Source organism: Lissotriton helveticus, chromosome 3_1 (assembly GCF_964261635.1).
Source record: "Lissotriton helveticus chromosome 3_1, aLisHel1.1, whole genome shotgun sequence".
Lineage (NCBI taxonomy): Eukaryota > Metazoa > Chordata > Amphibia > Caudata > Salamandridae > Lissotriton > Lissotriton helveticus.
The window spans coordinates 1,022,734,968-1,022,754,542 of NC_136061.1; the positions used below are offsets into that span (position 1 = coordinate 1,022,734,968).

General features: G+C 45.3%; 1 protein-coding gene across 1 annotated transcript in view; it reads left to right on the top strand.

Moving 5' to 3' along the window:
- The window catches only part of OLA1 (Obg like ATPase 1), a 544,166-nt gene that overhangs the window by 42,047 nt on the left and 482,544 nt on the right, over positions 1–19,575 (top strand). The window contains exon 3 of the mRNA XM_078681546.1: positions 8,441–8,584. Within this exon, the coding sequence (XP_078537672.1) occupies positions 8,441–8,584 (144 nt within the window). The remainder of the gene's footprint in view (positions 1–8,440; positions 8,585–19,575) is intronic.

A 19,575-nucleotide genomic window follows, 5' to 3' on the forward strand; every position in this document is an offset into this window, starting at 1 on the left:
ATGCTGTGCTTTAACTTTGTGCCCAAGTGAATCACAGCAGCTTTAGGAAACAATTGACCTACCTGTTTAACAATATAATCTAAAATTTATGGTTTGGAGCTGCTCCATTTGGTTTGGCCGGAAGCGCCAGGGCTCCTCTTTTTGAGGTGTCTGTATTCATTCATTCATTCACCTTTCCTTTGTCAGAGGATGCCAAGAAAAAGATTCAGTGGTAAGTCCACATTTGTAAAGCGCACAATCACCCGTAAGGGTCTCTAGGCGCTGGGGGCCGTCGGGAAGATTAAGCGAGCTATTGCCCAGAGTCACATGGTGCTGGGCTAACCTGCCGCCGGAGCCAGGGATCGAACCGTGGTCCCCAGATTCCAGCGTTAGTCGCCCTGGCTGCGGCGCCACACCTCTCCCTTCGGTGGCTGATCCACATTGAGGCTTTGAACAGGAGAGCAATTTTCGGTTCTAACCCAGACCTATCCGTAGAGTCAGATGACAGCAGAAGTGGCTGAGGCACCAGATGTGGGAATTTATCTACAGGAGGAAAATTGTCCGAACAGGACTAAAACTACTGCATTTGTCCGGAACTCCTGGATGGCTCTTTTGCAGTCCATTGCTGGACAAATGAGCAGGTACAATGCTGGACAAATGAGCAGGTACAATGCTGTCTACCACTGAAGCTGCACAAGATCTCAACAGTCCATTACATCAATCACCTGGGAGGAGCAAATGCCAAGAGACTGTCGGACCTTGCCAAGAAATTCTTGCACAAATCATATCAATATGATGACAACATTTCTTCCATGTATTTCGATCAATGTATGTAGAGTGGCACTCCTACCATTCAAAGGTTTCGAGGGTTTGGAAACTGGATCAGGGAATGTTGAAGTAGAAAGCAAACAGAGGGAGCCCTTTCACTACAAATCTTTTTACCTTATGACTGGACCATGAGATAAAGAAATATTTTAGCTGTAAACCAGATCCGTGAGCAGTGGCAACAAATGCCTTCCTATGGGACTGGAGTTAGACGTCCAGATTTGAATGCCTTCCATTCTCGATCATAACAAGACGAGTAGCTCAGGTGAGAAGACAGGAGGTGGATCTAGTCCTCGTGACACCAACATGGAAATCGCAAGTTTGGTATCAGTTTCTGATTAAACTTTCCTGGGCTCTCCAATCAATCTTCCTCTGTAATGAGATCTACTATTGGATCCAACAGGAAATCCTCACTGACTGATAGGGGAAGGCAGCCTGTATCTTATGGTGTGGCGGATTACAGGAAATGGGAGTAAATTGCAGGATGTTCGTAAAAAGCTGAAGAACTCATCAGCAAGGCCTGAGCTGCAAACACAGCCTTGCACTACAAGTCAGCATGGATGTGATTTCAACGGAGTGTGGATCCCGTGGGGTATGAGCTTGTGCACATCCTGATTTTTTTATCTGCTTTTGCTACAGAAGGAATGGCTTTCAGTCAATACATACTTTTTGTTGTGCTATCTCAGCATGTAGCGTCCAATCAATAGATCTCCTGTGGGGGAACATCCTGTAGTTGGGACATGATTGAGGGGAGCCTGCCTCACACTTCAGCTGGAACCCATATACTCTTGCTTTTGGGACCTGATTAAGGTCCTGAACCTGCATCTTTCCTTGCAAAATGATAAGTATTTGTCCAGGAAAGAACCAATCAGTATTTGTATAGTGCAGCAATGTCACCAGTAGGGGTATCTGGGTACTGAGGGTGCCGCGTCTCTGTTGGAGAGCCAGGTCTTGAGTTGCTTTCTGAAGTCCGCCAGGGCAGGTGCTGTTCGGAGGTGGAGTGGCAGGTCGTTCCATGTCATTGTGTTGATATAGGAGAAAGCACCTCCCGCGGTGATAGATCTGGGGTTTGTGTGCGAGGGCGAGTGAGGAAGTTCAGTCAATGATTGATATAGGAAGGTCCTTGGTTGTGTAAAGCCTTTTTTGAGTGCGTGAGGACCTTAAACTGGCATTTATTCTGGATGGGAAGTCAGTGGAGGTCTCTGAGTTTAGGGGTGTTGTGGGTCTGTTTGGAGCGGTCCAGGGAGAGTTTGGCTGCGGAGTTCTATGTGGTCTGGAGAACCTTGAGTTTGATGGAAATTCCGGTATGGAGAGCGTTGCCATATTCGAGGTGGGCGGTGATGAAGCCCTATATGGTCTTTCTGGTGTTGATTGGGAGCCATCTGAAGATTCTGTGGAGCATGTGCTGAGTTTAAGGAGGCAACTGGGTTTACTTGACGAATCATGGTTAGTTGGCTGTTGAAGGTGATGCTTAAGTTGCATGCATGGTCCGTCGGTGTGGGTGTTGGTCTGAGTCCTGCTGGCCACCAGGTGCGGTTCCATGCGAAGGTGTCTTCTCCGAAGATCAGTACTTTCTGTTTTGTCGAAGTTGAGTTTGAGGCAGCTGCCTCTCATCCATTTGGCTATGTTGGTCATGGCGTTGCAGAGTTATTTTTGGATTTGGACGGGTCCTCGTTGAGCGAGAGAATGAGTTGGGTGTTGGTGACATTGAAGATTGAGTCCATGGGATCTGACGTCGTTTGTGAGGGGGGGAGGTCATGTAGATGTTGAACAGGGTGGGACTGCGAGGTAGGAAATGATCCGCTTGAGGGTTTGTTGCTGTATGCCGATGTTGTGGAGTCTGTCAATGAGGATGTTGTGGGAGATGGTGTTCCAACGCCACAGAGTGGTTGAGGAGGATTCAGGGCCAAACTTTCTACTTGGTTGGGGAGGCTTCTGATGTTGTCTATGGCTGCAATCAGCACCATGATTGGCCAAGAATTCTGATTGTGAGGCGTCGAGTAAGTGGTTTCCTTCTAGGTAGTCAGTGAGTTGTTGGTTGATGGCTTTCTCAAGTACCTTGGCTTGGTATGGGAGCAGGGAGAGATCAGATGGTAATATTTGAGGTCCCTGGGGTTGGCACAAGGCTTCTTTATGAGGGGTCTGACCTCTGTGTGTTTTCATCCATCTGGGAAGGTTGCTGTGGAGATGGATTTGAGGATGCTGGTAAGTTCTGTGCCCAATATGTTGGCTCAGAGGTTGAAGGGATGATGAGAGCAGAGGTCGGTATATGCTTCGGAGTGGATGGATGACATGATGTTCGTGGTGGTCTGGGTGTCATGGAGACCAGAGTGTTATCGTTCGGCTTGTGTTAGTAGGTTGGTTAGTGTTGTTGAGACTGAGTAAGGTGGGTTGGGTTCGAAGTTGTTTAAGATCGTGGCAATCTTGCTGTGGAAGTAGTATGAGAGGGTGTTGCAGAGTTGTTGGGATGGGTGGACGGTGTTCTCTGTGGCTGCACGATTGGAGAATTCCTTGATGATTTTGAAGAGTCCCTTCGTGTGGTTCGCCACAGTGTTGATGTGATTATTGATGGCTGTGCTTTTGCCCTCTTTGATGCTTAGGTGGTAGTTGCTGAGGGGTGCTTTGTGAGTGGTACTGTTGGAGGGCTCCTTGGTGATGCACCATTGCTTCTCGAGTTGTTGACCATTTCGCTTGGTGGTCATGAGTTCTAGGGTATACCAGACGGCTTGTCTTGAGGTTTTGTTGGTTTTTGCTGGCTTCAACGGGGTGACTCTGTCAGTGCATTTGTTGATCTAAGTGGAAACGTTGTGGACTGCCTAGTCGAGATCTGCCGACGTATTAGTTGATGTAGAGCTGAGTGTCTGAGTCCATTGGGTCTCAGGTGCCTTGCCCCAGCTACGGTGGGTGGTGCTGTGATGCTTGGTGATGGTGTGTTGGGCGTTGGAGATGGTAAAATAGACAATGGCTGGGGTTGGTCCAGATGAGCTCCGTGAAGTGTGTGAAATTGATTCTGTTGCTGGAGGTGAAGATGGCTTTGAGTGTATGTTCGGCTTTGCGTTGGGTTCGGTAACTAGTTTGGTGAGGACCATGTTGTTGAGATTCTCCAGGAGGGAGGTGGACTTGATGTCCTTAGGGTTGTCTGTGTGGAGTTGACGTCCTTGGGGTTGTCAATGTGAAAATCGAGCTCGGCATGTAGGATGTAGAGGAGGGAGTCGATAGCGAGGGGGCGATGAAGTTGGGGATGGTGTTGCTGAAGGCTGGACAGTGTTCCAGGAGTGTGTAAGGAAGGGTGCCTCTAATTGTGGTCTTGGTGTCGATTTGTAGTTGGAAATTAAGGTATACCATGAGGGGCATTGGGTCATTTGAGGCGGTGCATTGGATGGTTTCCTTGTAGATTATGGATAGTCTGCCGCCGTGTTCGTTGATGTGGTCTCAGTGTATCATTTGTAGCTGTTGGGTGTGGCAGTGGCGTTGTGGGGGTTTGTGGTGGGGTTGACGTTGGGGTTGAGCCACATCTCAGTGATGAAGGGCAAGTGCAGGGGGAGGGTGGTGATGGTGTGCCAGAGTTTGTGGCGTGCTTACAGAGGGAACGGGCCCTGAGCAGAATGCACTGGTGTGGTTCCAGGTTGTTAGTGGTCTTTTAGGGGTCATGGTGCTGGGTCCAGTGTGGATAGGAGGTCCTGTGTAGCAGGAGAAGCGGCAGTGGTAGCAGGTGAAGGGTCCTTTGGTAGAACGCAGAGAGGATAGGAAGCTACAGGTGTTGAGGTGTCCGAGGTTAAAGGCCAGGAGCTCCTTGGAGGTGTAGCTGCGGACGGTGGGAGGACCAGGGGTGCTGACCTTGGGCGCAGTCCAGGTGCGGACAGGCACAGACGGGCTCCATTTGTAGTCGTAGGAGGGGCTACCCAGGAGGTGGCAGAACGGAGAGCGAGAATTGCAGGAGCGGTAAAAGGCAGTAGTGGGTCGGGCGGTGACTGCAGCGAGTCACCCTGCATAGTGGCACAAAATGAAGAGACTAAACAAGGGCACAAAATAACCGATAAAATAAAGATACAAAATAAATGTAAGAAAATGTGCAAAATAAGGCAAAGTAGATAATGGCATAATGGAGGATGAGGTCGGGATGGGGGAGGACGTTGATCCGGTCGAGGTCACTCAGGACTGAACCGGCGTCTTCTGGCAAAGTGCGGGCTGACGAGGCTGGTAGTGGGAGTGGCGCATTGGACCAGGAGGACCTCAGGTAAGTTGGCTATGCTGTTATGCCATGGGACTTATAGATGTGTCTCATGTGTCAGTGCCCTGGACTGTTTTATTAGAGATTTTACCCCGGAAAGTTTTACGTCCACTATTTCTGGCAGAACTAAGTCTGATTGTAGAGTTATATCCTATCTAGCTTTGATTGATACTGTAAGAAAGTGCATTTGTTGTATGAATACCCCCATCCCTCCCCTCTTTTTGGACTGATGCTGCTGGTTTATTTTTACTCTAACGTACACTGGGCCCTGCTGACATGACTGCGTGTATGCGCAATTGGCTAGTCCCCGATTGGCATATTTAACTTACCTATAAGTCTCTAGTGTGTAGTACAAAGTGTACCCAGGGCTAGTAAGTTAAATGTCACTAGTGTCCTGAAACATTTAATTTGCCCCCACTACAGCAAAGTGAAAACATGACTAGATCTGCCACTGCAGCCTAGTCAGGCAGCTTTTCGACTGACAAAATAAATCCTTTTGCCAGGTCAAAACCTTCCTTTTTAATATTTATAAGTAAACCCTGGGGAAGGCCTTAGTAGCCCACAAGGCACAGTGCTAAATATGAAAGAGAAGGGCTGTCCCTTTTATACTTTACATGTCCTGACAGTGAAAACTTGAAAGTGTCGTTTTCATAGTAGCCAGGCTGGTAGTTGCTCCATTAGCTAATAAACAGTTTCACTAGCCCACGCACTAAGTGCTAACTTATCTTTGGGACCTTCAAGGTATCAAATTAATTGTTACATTTTTTCCGACTTCATGCTGAAGTCCGATTTAAGGAAACATTTATTACAAATGTGACTTTAGAAATCACCACTGTATTTGCTGCATACTTCTAGTAGCCTTTCCTGATTAACTGCAGCAGCTGTCACTCAAGAGAGCCTACTGTCATTCTGGTAAGAGGTTTGAAGTGCTCCCAGGCAGGAGAACAAAGCGTTTCCTGGAAGGAGTAAGTGTGACCTCGTCCAGCAAGATGGCTGAAAGGCAGTGACTACAGATGGCTGCGCTTCAGAGAGGCTGCTACCTCCAAGAGGCCAATGTGAGTCATGCCTTAGCCTGCTCACTTTTTTCTTTAGGTAGACAGGCTGGCATCTCCTCCAGAGGCTGAGAAACCCATTGGAGAACTAGTTTTCCAGGAGGGCTGGCTTATTATATTGGAAAGAAGGATCCCAACAACTTGGATTAGGGTAGAGAGATCCAGTGTGGGTGTGTTTAGTATCAACCATACGGGAAATGGTATAAAAGTGAATAGGGTTGCCCAGTGGGAATTGTAGTCCCATTGGCTAGTGAGTCTTCCCTAGCCACAAATTCAAAATTGGCAGAAAAGTGGTGCACCTGGCTTCCAGCCTCAGAACTCTGCTGGACTCGGAAAGAACAGAAGAAGGACTGCACTTACTGAACCTCTGGACCTGAGAAAGAAAGGCCATGGAAGATTGCACTGGCTGCACCTACTCGAAAAAGACAGGATTGAGAAAGACTGCTCATGCTATTGAACCCTTGGAGAGAAACCCCATGGGCTGGACCTGTACCTACTCATGGCAGGGACCAGCAAGTGGGTTCGATGGATAATTGGCTAGCATTCTTTTAAGCTAAAGGGACACAAGAAAGAAGCGCTGCACCTGCAAAGTGCCCAGCTGACCAGTGTGCCATGGACTCTGCTGGTATAGTCAAGAGAATTAGTTCTAGCTTTTTTTAAACACAGAGTGTGGGTAGCCTTGAACGGCATTGAGAACCAAAGCTTTCACTGAACCCCTGGACGTGGCCGATCAGTCAGACGCAAGGCCGGACTCTAGCTGTATACGACCCCAGCAACGAAAAAGAACTTAAAAAGTTTCTATGTGCTATTGTAAAATCTTGACCAGGACCAAACCTGTGCCCACATCTGTCCCAGACTTCCATCGTGGAGTCGACCTGAAACTTTGCCATTCCCCGGACCCTTGTGTTCGAGGCACATAAACTACCACTAAGAGTGAAAAGCAGAGATGTATGAAAATCTTACGGATATAATTACAGTTCCCTTGACCTTGATTGCCATTTTGGTGTTTAATCAAAGATAAAAATATTTTCTATTTTTATAAATTGGAGTGGTATTTTTATTGTTTTGTGTTTCTTAGTTATTGACTGTTTTGGTACTGATAAATGCTTTACACTCTTTCTTTAACTTAAGCCTGACTGCTGTGTACCACAGCTACCCAGGGCTGAGCTTAGGTTTGTTTTAAAGAAACTGATTATTGACATTATTACTTGGTAAAATCTCGCAACCACCCCAAGTAATCCACTTTTCTCACTGATACCCCAAAACTATGTGTGGTAAAATTTGTTAAAGCATACAAGAGTATGACAGAGGATTTTCTCCCCTGGCAAGTGGCAATTGCTCATATCCTTTCACAAACCACATAATGCGTCTCTTCCCCACCTGTGCTAGATGGGTCCACTGGGTGATGCAAGAAGCTTGAATTAACATTAAAAACTTATTTGCGCACTTGGATAGAAAGGTGATGGCTTCTAAGGCTTTCTCGTTGGAAGCCCAAATAGAGGATATACTGAATACACATGACTTGTCATCATACTTCACTGTTAATAGGTTTTACTTCAAACCTGTGTTGGATACGGTCACGTTAGTGAGTAGTAAGCTTTGATCCAACGTAATCACCGCCTCCAGACTTGACATAGAATATAACATTTCCTAGGTATTGTGAAGGAAAGTTCACAGTTTACTAATGAGGCGAGGATTATTCCACCCGCTGATTAAGCATAATCAGATATCCACCATTTGGAGGAATGGGAAGTGTAATGAATGAGGTTTAGAAATAATACGAAACTTATGCTGCTAGTAAACATTTTAATTTATTATATGCTACCTTGTGATTTTATAACATGTTGATGAATTGTCCAGTAGATGAACTGAAAACATATCCCGGAAGACACATTAACTAAAGGTTCACCCCTTATTTGCAGGGAATGAGATTACCAAAAAAGCTTAAGCTGGATATTTGGAGTTTGCTGTTGTCTCATGAAGAAAGAGGGGGCACACGAAGGTGCAATGAATTATGTGAGAAATTAGTCTGTTGCCCTTTTCCTAGTATTTATGGGAAATTTAGTTTTGGGTTTAAATTATTTATCTTTTGGACTGGTAGAGAAAGAAATAAAAGTGTAATCCTTGCCTCAGTGCCATTAATAGAACTAAAACTTTCCTTCCCGGTAGCTAAGAAATATAATATTCCCTACATCTTTCTGGCAGGCTAGAGGGGGGCTGTAAAAGAAAGCTTTATCAACCACCTTCTGGATTATTTCTGACTATATAGGCAAGTGCCTTGATGCTTTATAACTATTTCAGTATTTTTGTTTTGAGAAACCATAACTAGATTTCTCTTTTCTTTATGCTCTAGGAAATCAACTTTCTTTAACGTGCTAACAAAAAGCCAGGCATCTGCCGAGAATTTCCCTTTCTGCACTATTGATCCAAATGAAAGCAGAGTTCCTGTGCCTGATGATAGATTTGAATACCTGTACCAGTACCACAAACCTCCAAGGTAAGCTTTCTCTCAACATCAGTTTGTTACATCTTTAATTGCTATTGAATGTGCTGAAACTTCGCTGCAAAGCTTCTTGACGCCATTAAGTGATTGTGTTACCAAGCAAACAAGTATTCTTTGCTCATTTGTTTGAGATTGTGTTTTGGGTAAATAACAGCAATATAATAAGATGAACAAGTAGGCAAGAAAAAGTTTCTGCTTCAATTCTGATGCTCTGTTGATTATCTGTTTGGAAAACTGTTCTGTGTTCTTTCAACATTACACTAGTGTAGTTCCTATATTCCCAATAGGCTCTGTGCATTGGAATAATATATCCTATAAATTTGACGTAGGACTTAGGTCTACTAGGTCTCTATCGAATATATTAGACTTAATTGTGAGTGCCAGTTAGCTCAGAGGTCACTAGTAACTTTCTCGAAAACACAAGAAGGGATTAGTTTTTTGACAACTACATAAACATGACCACTTTGTTTCCCCAAGAAAAAACGTACCTTCAGAGTCGTGGAAACAATGGATAGATATTTTACTCAGTCAATCGTGCATGCTTCGTTTCATCAGAGGTGCAGAGAAATAGAGAGATGGGCATTTTCAATAAAAGGATTTATTGAACAGTTTTCTTTCTCATGCAGAAGAAATGAACTGCTACAATCGTAATACTGGCTACGAAGCATAATGCGTACAGCAAGAAGAGTATTATAAAATAATACTGTAAAAGCATTGTATGGTTTCTAAACCAGAGATAAATACATACATAAATAACAAAGGCTAAAAGAACTCAACTGGTGCTTCTAAAATACGCCTACCCCGATGTACCTAACCTAAGTCTTAGTAAGAGGGAAGAAGTTTCGTTTCTTTGCCAATAATCTATCCAAGATTTCTCTTTAGGGTCTAATCAGCTCCGTACCTTGGTTTAGAACGAAGGAGGTCTGGTATCTCTGTCTTGGGACTCGATTCCCCAACATCCCGCAAGGAGAGCTTGGAAACACTGGAGCTGTATTCTCGCCGAGAGAAATTAAGCCTCTCGATCAGTGCGTCAGCTGGAGGGTCGGCTTCCTTCGGCACTTGCTGTAGCGAGCTGCGTTGGGCAAGTAGATAGTCGAGCTGCTCCGAACCACCGTGTTTGCTAGAGCAAGTGTAGGCATATTTATACCTTGATGGTGCCTAGTTTGACGTAAAGTCGGGCATAATAACGTCATCAAAGAACCCCAAGGGAATGGCAGTTCTTTGAAAACTCCATGAGTTCTTGGACAAATCAATATTCAAGCAAGGGGATGTCCCTGACTGCTTAAGCCGATTTTTCCAAGAAATCGTTGTGGCTTTTTGGAACGGGTGGAAGTAGCCATGCCTGTATTTGGACTGCATGGGCTATGTCTAAATATGGGTATGATTTCTATGCCTATATTAGGGCAATGTGAATTGTACCTATATAAGGGCATGAATCGGGAAATTTCGCTCGGATCCTAAAACGCCATACAACACCCAACTCCACTTTATTATGTTCGACATTACTAAATTCTAAGCATTTAAAACATGTCTAAAGCATGATGTGTTAAAACCCCACCCAAAATACATAAAATGCATTCGAAATGGTTGTACACGAAAATGAGCATTTGTGCTGTACGCATTTTAAAGCCATCTTTCATTCAAAGCATATAGATGACATTTGAAAAGTGCTATCTGAATGAATCACGAAAATACATTTATGAAATGGCTCTTAAATACAGAAGAAAAAGTCGAGACCATTCCATGGCAGAATATATCAAATGTTTAGGTTGTGGAATTTGTCTACCACAGTAGGTGAAAGTTGGACCACTTCGTTAAGTAAACCGATTGTACAAAAATGTGAAGCATTGCAGTCAGCGTTAGCAGCATTAGCAATGTTCGAAGGAGATAGAGATGGTACCTGTGTGCCTGTCGATCTCACCGTCAGCAGTTTGCGTCTGTGAGACCTCAATGAATGCGGTCATCAGGATTGGTAGCCGCTGGGGACAACACAATGCATGGGCCTGAACCAAGCAAAGTATCAACATCCGTTGGCAGTACTGATGGTGGTGTCAGACAGATGTCCAACACGCATTCTTCTCCACATAGCAGGTATCGTAGAACAGGTAAGATGCAATCTTGACAGATTGGTCGGAACGATAGAAACCACGTGGTATTCAGATCTCTTAAACGAGCCAAGCCCAGAATCTGTATCATGCGCTCATGACACTTCATTGCCAGGAGAGTGTTCCCTATGATAATCTGGGTGTCGCTGGTGAACGGACTTGCCATATCGGAGCAGAAGGAATAAGAATAGTATTCCTGCTACGAGTCCCAAAATGAGAGGCAGGCCGCCGAACACAGAGTGCACGAAGTTTGGAAATATGTCGAGGACTGCTTGAAAAGGTGCTAACAGTCCCGAAAAACCGTCTTAAATACATGTATAATACCACTGGTATCAGACATGTTTAAGATACGACCTAACATTTCTACGAAATGTACAGGGCAGTTTGTCGATAAAAGGGCATGTATCTCTGCAGAAGACCTTGCAACTTGTAGTTCATATGTCTCTTTGGACGAGGTCAGTGGCACAGTTTTTTGCAAAAGAATGGCTTTCATTCTGCTAAACGTATCAATTTGTATAGAAGAGATGTTCAGTGATGGCCATAACGGCGACTTCCTGTCTGTCTTAGTTTTAGGAAACAATACTTGCATACAACAAGTGACCCTGGCAACAAGTCACAGCAGCTGTTATCATTCAACATTATATAGCTTCCGTTAGACAGCTGCCTAAAAATTGAATCTATCACTGCAGCTGGAGAACCTTGCAGGTGGCAGGAGAAGTTGGTCGAAGAACCGTCACAGGTTCTATGTAAATTAATACCCTGACATAAAAGGGTACCGCTTAGTGCGCTTTTGCAGTTTGTACCACTAAGAAATACTTTCCCCCCACTCCAACATCTGTGTGTATATGGTAATTCCCAGGTTGACTTAATGTATTCTTTACCCAACCTTTCATACACGCCAGCTGGTATATGTTTCAAACAATATTGAAAATGAAAAATCGTGACGGGCAGAGCGATTGTTCCATGTATTAGCCATTCTGTTGCAGGTTTTTCCGAAACAGGTAATTGTAATCTTTCCAGTTTCTTAATGCTCAGCATCGTATAGTCTGCTCCTCTTTGTGCCAAAGTGATTTGTTTATCTGTAAGGTTAAATACAGAAAACAATGACGTGGTGTTGATTAGACGCCATGGCACATATCCAGAACAAAGATTTTGCAACGTCCAGCCGAAAAGCATTATAGAACGTAATTGTGACCGTCCATGCTGTAGCATGAGCAAGTCCTGTTCCAGTATGGCAGAGGATACTATGCTGTCCAAAGAATAAATTCTGGATGTTGTTAACCCATTGTCTACTAAAGAGAGAGCTTTCTCTAAATTAATACGATCAATTTCTCGTATTCGTTCTGCAGTCTCTGCTTGTGTCGCTTTCCAAGCTATAAATGGCATATATACCAGCGTATATAAAACATTTATGATGCCGTTTCGCAGGACCTTGTAAGAAGTCCCTTAAATCAACGCCATCTTTAAGTAAAGATAAGTGTTTTTTTACCTCTGTTAGTGTGGATTTTTGTAGCCAGTCGAAGTACAGTTTTCCTACACTGTATGTTGTTACTATCCCTGGATGTTGTCTCTGAACATATCTTGGATCTGGCCTAGTGAGTGTAAACCTTTGTGTCTTATTCAGGAATCTATCTTGACAGTTGTTTTTGTGCCTGTGAGCCAGATTAGCCATTTTTTCCAATCAGGATCAGTTCTGTTCTTAAGTAAAATTGTTTTTACGTCAGCCCCTCCTTCTGAAGTGTTTTTACTATCAGGTGTAGGTATACACGGTTTGTTCAAATCTTTTCTCTTGGCTAGACCAAGACAGGATATCTGTTGCACAGTGTAGTTCAAAAATATTATTTGTTCAGGGATAATGCAGGCTCGAACTGAAGCTTCTATTCCCTGCACCTGCCAGTCTTTTGTGCCCCAGACAGTTTTTGTTTCAATGTCGTCGCTCCAAAATTCAAAACCTAACAAGGACAGCTGGGCATAAAAGGCTGCAAAATAAATGTGCTTAGTATTAGTCAACATACTTTTCATTCCTGTCTTATTAACATTTTTAAAGTAAAATGTTTCCGGATTTGAGACATTAAAAGCTGAGAAGTATGGACATTTTTCATAGAATGTTTTTGAGCTGCCTTTTGGTGGCGCTGGACAATGTTCCCATTGATTAAAAGTATAAACATTTGTAGGGTTTGCAGATTTGTGTAAATAATGATGACCATAGTGATTATAACAGTACATTTGTTTATAATCTGATGAACCTTCTAAGTATTCATGTTTTGTGAATTTTTCAGACATCTCTAAGTCTGACATCATATTATTAACAGTCCCAAAGTCCCAATCGTCAGAAAATGTGCTGGGTGAAACAAAATCACTCAAGGAAACCTTGAATTGATGTGGAATCTTCAACAGCTCTGCAGGGCCAACAATGTCATAATCAGTTCTATCCCATGCTATACCACCAGGTATGGGAACGGCTGTGATGTTTACTGATGTCAAGTCTCTTTGTTCACGATGAGATGATTTGTGTCACTTGAGGAGCAAGTTGATGTTCTTACTTGCTGTGCCCATTTTACTATATTTTCCATTTATCAACATTCGCAAACTTAATACAAGAATTAGCCAAAGTAGGAGAAAAAGTAGGCCTAGCACAATCCAAAATTCAACCCATGGTGAAACCAGATAAGTTTTTTCCAGCTGATGAAAAAGTTCTGTTACTTGTTCTTTAAAAGTTTTATTTGCCGGCGTCATTTCAGGTTCACTGGGATCCTCGGAAAACGTATCAAAGTTAATGAAATAGCCAGATGCAGTTCTGTCAATTATAGGTATTGCATCAGGATTACTTGAAATCACTGGAGTTACCGGATCCTTTGTCATATTAGTATAGTCAGATGCTACATCATTGTAGACAGGATTTTCTTGACGAACTGTTATTTGGGTCTCAAGAGGCACAAGTTCCATAGCTTTATTGCTTAGTCCTTCTTTTCGTACTGCAGATTCCTCAAAGGTGATTGGTCTCTCAGTTTGAACCTCTTGGATAGTAGCAAGATTTGGTCGTCTGCTACATCTTTGGAGTCCACTTGGCCTACTAGTTATGATTGGCCACATGATGTGGTTTTACCAGGTCGATGGATACGAACCTCCTTTCTTCCAGCAAGGGGCGGCAGTAATACTGTTCTTGATCTGTGGATTGCTAGCACAGATACTAGTTGTCTGTAAGAAGGCCCAAATTCCTTCTTGTCCGCGACCTTTTCTCTGACTAGATCCCCAATCTTTGGAATCCAGACAGGCCTTGGTGGGACGGGTGGTTCCCCTTCAGTGGTCATTGGCTTCTGTAATGTGTTGCTGTGACTTCTCCTTTTTTAGGTCGAGCTGGTAACAGCTAGAGACCTAATGTTGCCTCTCAGGAGGGAAGGAGGACAAGAGGGTGTTACCCGCTTTTCCCCTGGATTTGGGTGCGCGAACGCGCACGTCGCCTCCGTCCATGCGTGCGCACACAGCCAGCCACCACACGCGCGCTGCTTACTTTCACTTTGCAACCCCCCCCACCAGTCATCGGATTTTTTTACGCACGCATGCATGCATACATACACACACACAGACGCACGCACAGGCACACACGCACACACAGGCACACACACAGACACACACGCACGCGCACATGTCCCCTCACACCCCACTCACCGAGTTCTTTTCGTGTGTCCCTCTCTCCTTCCCTCTCTCCTTCGGCAGGCAGCGGCAGGCAGCGGGTCATCCTCAGCAGCAGGCGGGGCTCTCCACGAGCACAGGAGCCCCGCTAGCTGACACGCAAATCTTCCGGCAATCTTCCGGCTGACGGGCACAGGAGCGCGGGGTAGGCTCCCGTCTGCTTCCTGTCTTTTTGCGCCCCCGCCCCTGTCCCAACACAGGTTGCCTGGCTTCCTGTACAAGCCGGGCTGCGGCGGTGAGTTTTTATTGTACTTCTTTTAATAATTGAGGACGTGTTGTATTTACACAAACTTGCTAAATAGAAGTTAAACAATTTAATACAAAACATACCGTTTGAAATGTACTTTTGCTTCGGTGTACTTTTGCGTCAGTAGTCCTTTCATTATTTCGGTAGCAGCTAATCATTGCTGCTGTGCTGCATTCGGCGAGTATTTTCGATTTGTGAAACAATTTCAGTGTTCGAGATCAATTCGTCGGCAAATTTATTTTACGGGTAAATAAGGTACTGTATAGTGAGAAAGCATTTGCGCATTCCTTTTCATCGTGTTAGGGCAGCCAACCTGCCAGTTTCGGTTACTTAAGCAAGACGGTGTGTTCACCTTCTACGGTAGTCGAGCCTTTTCCACGAGTTTACCAAAAAGCCTGCACCTTGCATCTACCGGCTATTAAATCCACATGTAAACGCAGAAATAAAAGTAGGAGGAGCATATCGATTTGCAGTGTATTACTAGCTTAAAACTAAGTTTACCAGCTCGCTCAATGTCACGAAGGGCACAGTACTCCGTTCCCGGGATTTAGTATGAAATCTAAGGAATTCTGGGAGCTGTAGTCCCTCCACTTCAGTTGTACTCGAACCAATGCACTCGAAAACAACGATTTCTAAACACACGCACAGCTCTGTCCCCTTGATGGCTTGACATCATCTGGTTAAATGCATAATGATGTCATAGGGTGATGGTTCGGGCCAGTCCTTCACTCCTTGCAGCCATGTCCACTCCTGGGTCTGGCGAGAGGAACCCGAGGCGCGCCTGTAAGTAAAACTTTTTTAATTCACTCCTATCCAGTAACACCGGTAATTACTAATACGGGCATGACATGGGCTCTCGTATGTGGAGCAGCGAAATGAGCTCCTTTAAAGGACCGGGGTTACGTTACAACTCTTTGCAAAGGGCGTAGCTTTTAATAGTGCAGCGGGTGCAGTTGCACCGGAACCAAGCAACCGCGTGTCCGCTTTACTCCCTTTAGTGGATGGGATTTTACTATCAAACCCGAGGACGGAGGGTTGGTGTGGGGGTACTCCTCGCTTGCTGCGCCACTGCCTGCTTGAGAGTCCGCTGCACAGAGGGAGGAAGCGTGCTGTCACAGGGGCTGTAGATTGTTAATACGGTAATAATGCGCATCACAATGGGGTGTAATGAATGAAGAGGAAACAGCTAAAGCAAAGCAGAGGAAAGTGGGAGGCTTAACGTGGATTTGTGGCTTCCTTATGTGTGTTGTAAACTGTCAGGCAGAAACGCGATTGGGGGGGGGGGAGCGAGGGTGGCGATTACAGAGCCCTGCTTCCGAGATTTGTGATTAAAGCAGCATGTTAATGTAGGCTTATAGAATCCAGGCGAGCTATAGCCCTGTCCTGATTAATGCAAATGCTGCGAATATCTCTAACTCGGGGACAAGCAGCGAGTTTCTTTAGGCTGAGATGTCAGCGCGTTCTGGCATATTTCTGCCAGTTATGAAATTAATGTGTAAACGATCCGGTCAGGCGGTATTGGTTTGGAAAGGGATTCCCAGTCCGTGTGTTGATTTTTCTCATAAATAACATTTGCCCGAGGTCTTTTCGGGACACGTCCTTTTCTCGGAGATGTGCCCTGCTATGCACGGCCTTGCACGAATGGCTCAGCGGATAAATGCCGTCTTGTGCACCATTTATTCCACTGCGTGAAGTTAATCTCGATAGAGCTTCCTGGCAGTCCTAACTGAAACGGCCTAACCCCTCCAGACCCCCCCACACACACACCCCCACACTAACCCCCCCCCACACCCACACAACCCCCCACACTCACCCCCCCACACACACACACAACCCCCCACACCCCCCACACACACACACAACCCCCCACACACACACACAACCCCCCACACACACACCCCCTGCACTCACCCCCCCCACACTCACCCCCCCACACACCACACACACACACAACACTCCCCACACACAACCCCACACAAAGTCCACACACACAACCACACACACCCCCCACACACCCCAAACACACAACCCCCGCCACACACACCCACACACACAACACCCCACACACAACACCCCACACACAACACCCCACACACAACACCCCACACACAACGCCCCACACACAACGCCCCACACACAACCCTACACACACAACCCCCACACAACCCAACGCCCCACACACACACCGCCACACACACCCACCGCCACACACACCCACACACACCCACACACACTGCCACACACACACACAACCCCCCCCCACACACACCCCACACACAACCCTACACACACAACCCCCACACACACCCAACGCCCCACACACCCAACGCCCCACACACACACCGCCACACACACACACCGCCACACACACCCACCGCCACACACACCCACCGCCACACACACCCACACACACCCACCGCCACACACACCCACACACACCCACACACACTGCCACACACACACACAACCCCCCACACACACACCCACACACACAACCCCACACACACACCCCACACACAACCATACACATACAACCCCACACACAACACCCCCACACACAACCACACACACACCCCCCACACACACACACAAAGCCACACACACACAAAGCCACACACACACAACCATACACACACAACTCCCCACACTCACAACCATACACACACAACCCCACACACAACCCCCACACAACCCCCAAACACACAACCCACACACACAACCCACACACACAACCCACCCACACAACCCCCCCCACACACACACTCCTACCGCCCTCACTCTATCGCCCTCACTTTATTGCCCTCACTCACTCTATCTATCGCCCTCACTCTATCTATCGCCCTCACTCTATCTATCGCCCTCACTCTATCTATCGCCCTCACTCTATCTATCGCCCTCACTCTATCTATCGCCCTCATTCTATCTATCTATGTTCTACCTGCACCTCAATGCTCTTGCTTCCTGACATTGCTGTCTCTGGTCCACTCGGGTGTGTCAATAAAGTCATCCAAGAGCTCTTCGCTGATGCTCCACCCTGGGAGCGGGGAGAGAGAGGGGTGAAGCGACCTATAAGGTACAGACCAAGAGGCTTATTTTGAGTTTGGCGGACAACATACACCTTAACAAGCATTTACAATGCAATAGGTCTCGCATTATTAAAGTTGGAGCAATGGGCATTGTAAATGACAATGTCTTTTATTCATTGTTTTTAAAACCTGCAATCGGTGCATAAACACGCACTTTGAACGTATATTCCTTGCTTACAATGAGCAAAGCTGGCAGTAAAAGAGACTTACAGCCTTGATTCTCATAAGCATGGACTATAAGTGCAAAGTGCTTGTTTACGCAACGATGCAAATGAAGAAAAGGCATTGTCATTTACAATGCCAATAGCTCAAACTTTAATAATGCGAGACCTATTGCATTGTAAATGCTTGTTCATTTAAGTCCTGTAAAACAGCATAACTGTCTTTGATATCAAAGGGTTTTTGTTCTACCACTGAAGTGTGACGATCAAGGTCCTGGACAAGTAGTAGTAATAAGTTTATTGCACAGTTAATTAAAACCAATGCGATACAGTTCACAATAGCAAAATTAAAATACTCATAAAACCATGTGTTTAAGATCAATTCAGCACTATGTTGTGATAAACGTAAACAGTTCAGCATACAAAATGATGTTCTTTGCTGGCCGCCCACATTAGGCCTTCTATACTTTTCATCCACTCTGTAGCCTGTTAGTCTATTCATGTTTTTCCACAATTTTCATTAAAATTTACAGGTGATTCGTAAATGAAATCATGTGTCCTGTTTGTAAATTATTCATTGATCAGTTTTTAGTAGTTTTTTTTCCACTACTTTTAAAAATTTCACGAAACTGCAGCTCAGCTGAGGGTCCTGTGCTGAAAAGCAGGTTAGCACTGCACTCCTTGGTGTGCGTACCCCCTGTGAAATAAAATGGCGTCTCAGCAGGAGCTTTCTTTCTTCTTGCAATTCTTCACACGTGCATAACAAGTGCATCATGTCTTCAGCCCCAATACCACATAGCCTGCATAATGTTCCTGATTTCGATCTCAGCCAGTGAGGGAGGTGTAGGATGCATGGTAGCAGGCCCAGTCTATATCTTAAAAAGGACAATTTGTTTTTTTTTGTGTAACCTAGACCAAGATAAGGCTGGGAAGCTTGTATCAGGTATGTATTTAATACCATCCATGCGTGAGATCTTTTTGGTAGGGTGGCTTTATCCTGGACCCAGGACTGAAGCTTGATCGATTTCTTCACCAGTTTGTTGATTGTTTTGTGATCTGCCGGGGACGCCCAGAGTTCTGCCAGCCCGGTGCTCACTATGCTCTTTGCCAAATATTTTGCTGCTGGTGAGTTTTGGGTCTGCTCTAGTTCTTTCCATAAGTATTCGTTTAGTGTTCCTTCAGTTGTTTTTCTTACTTTGTTCCATGAGCAGATATATGCCCCTTGTCGTGCCAAAATCTGTGACCGAATACCAAACTCCAATCTGATCTGTGCTGGGGAGGATCGCTTTGGGAGGCCGAAGATGATTCTGTATGCCGTCACGATTGTACTATCAAGTGTTACGGCATCTCTGCCTCGGTGGGCCTCACTCCCATAAGTTAATGTTGGTACTAATTTTGCACGTATGACATGTAATATAGGGGTCAGAGAAGGGCCAGAGAGCTTGTTGTTTAATGTTTTTAAGGCGATTGCCAGAGCGAGACCTTTACCTCTTATGCTGGCCCTTTGTTCACTGAATTGGCCACCCCTGTCAATCTTCACACCTAGATATTTATATGACGAGGTGTCTTTGATGCGGGTATTGTTCCAGAACCACGAGAAGCTTTTCTTATGTTTGTTCTTGCTGATTGTCATTGTTTGCGTCTTCTCGAGGTTCGCTGTTAGATCATTTAGCTCGGAGTATCTCTGGGTTGT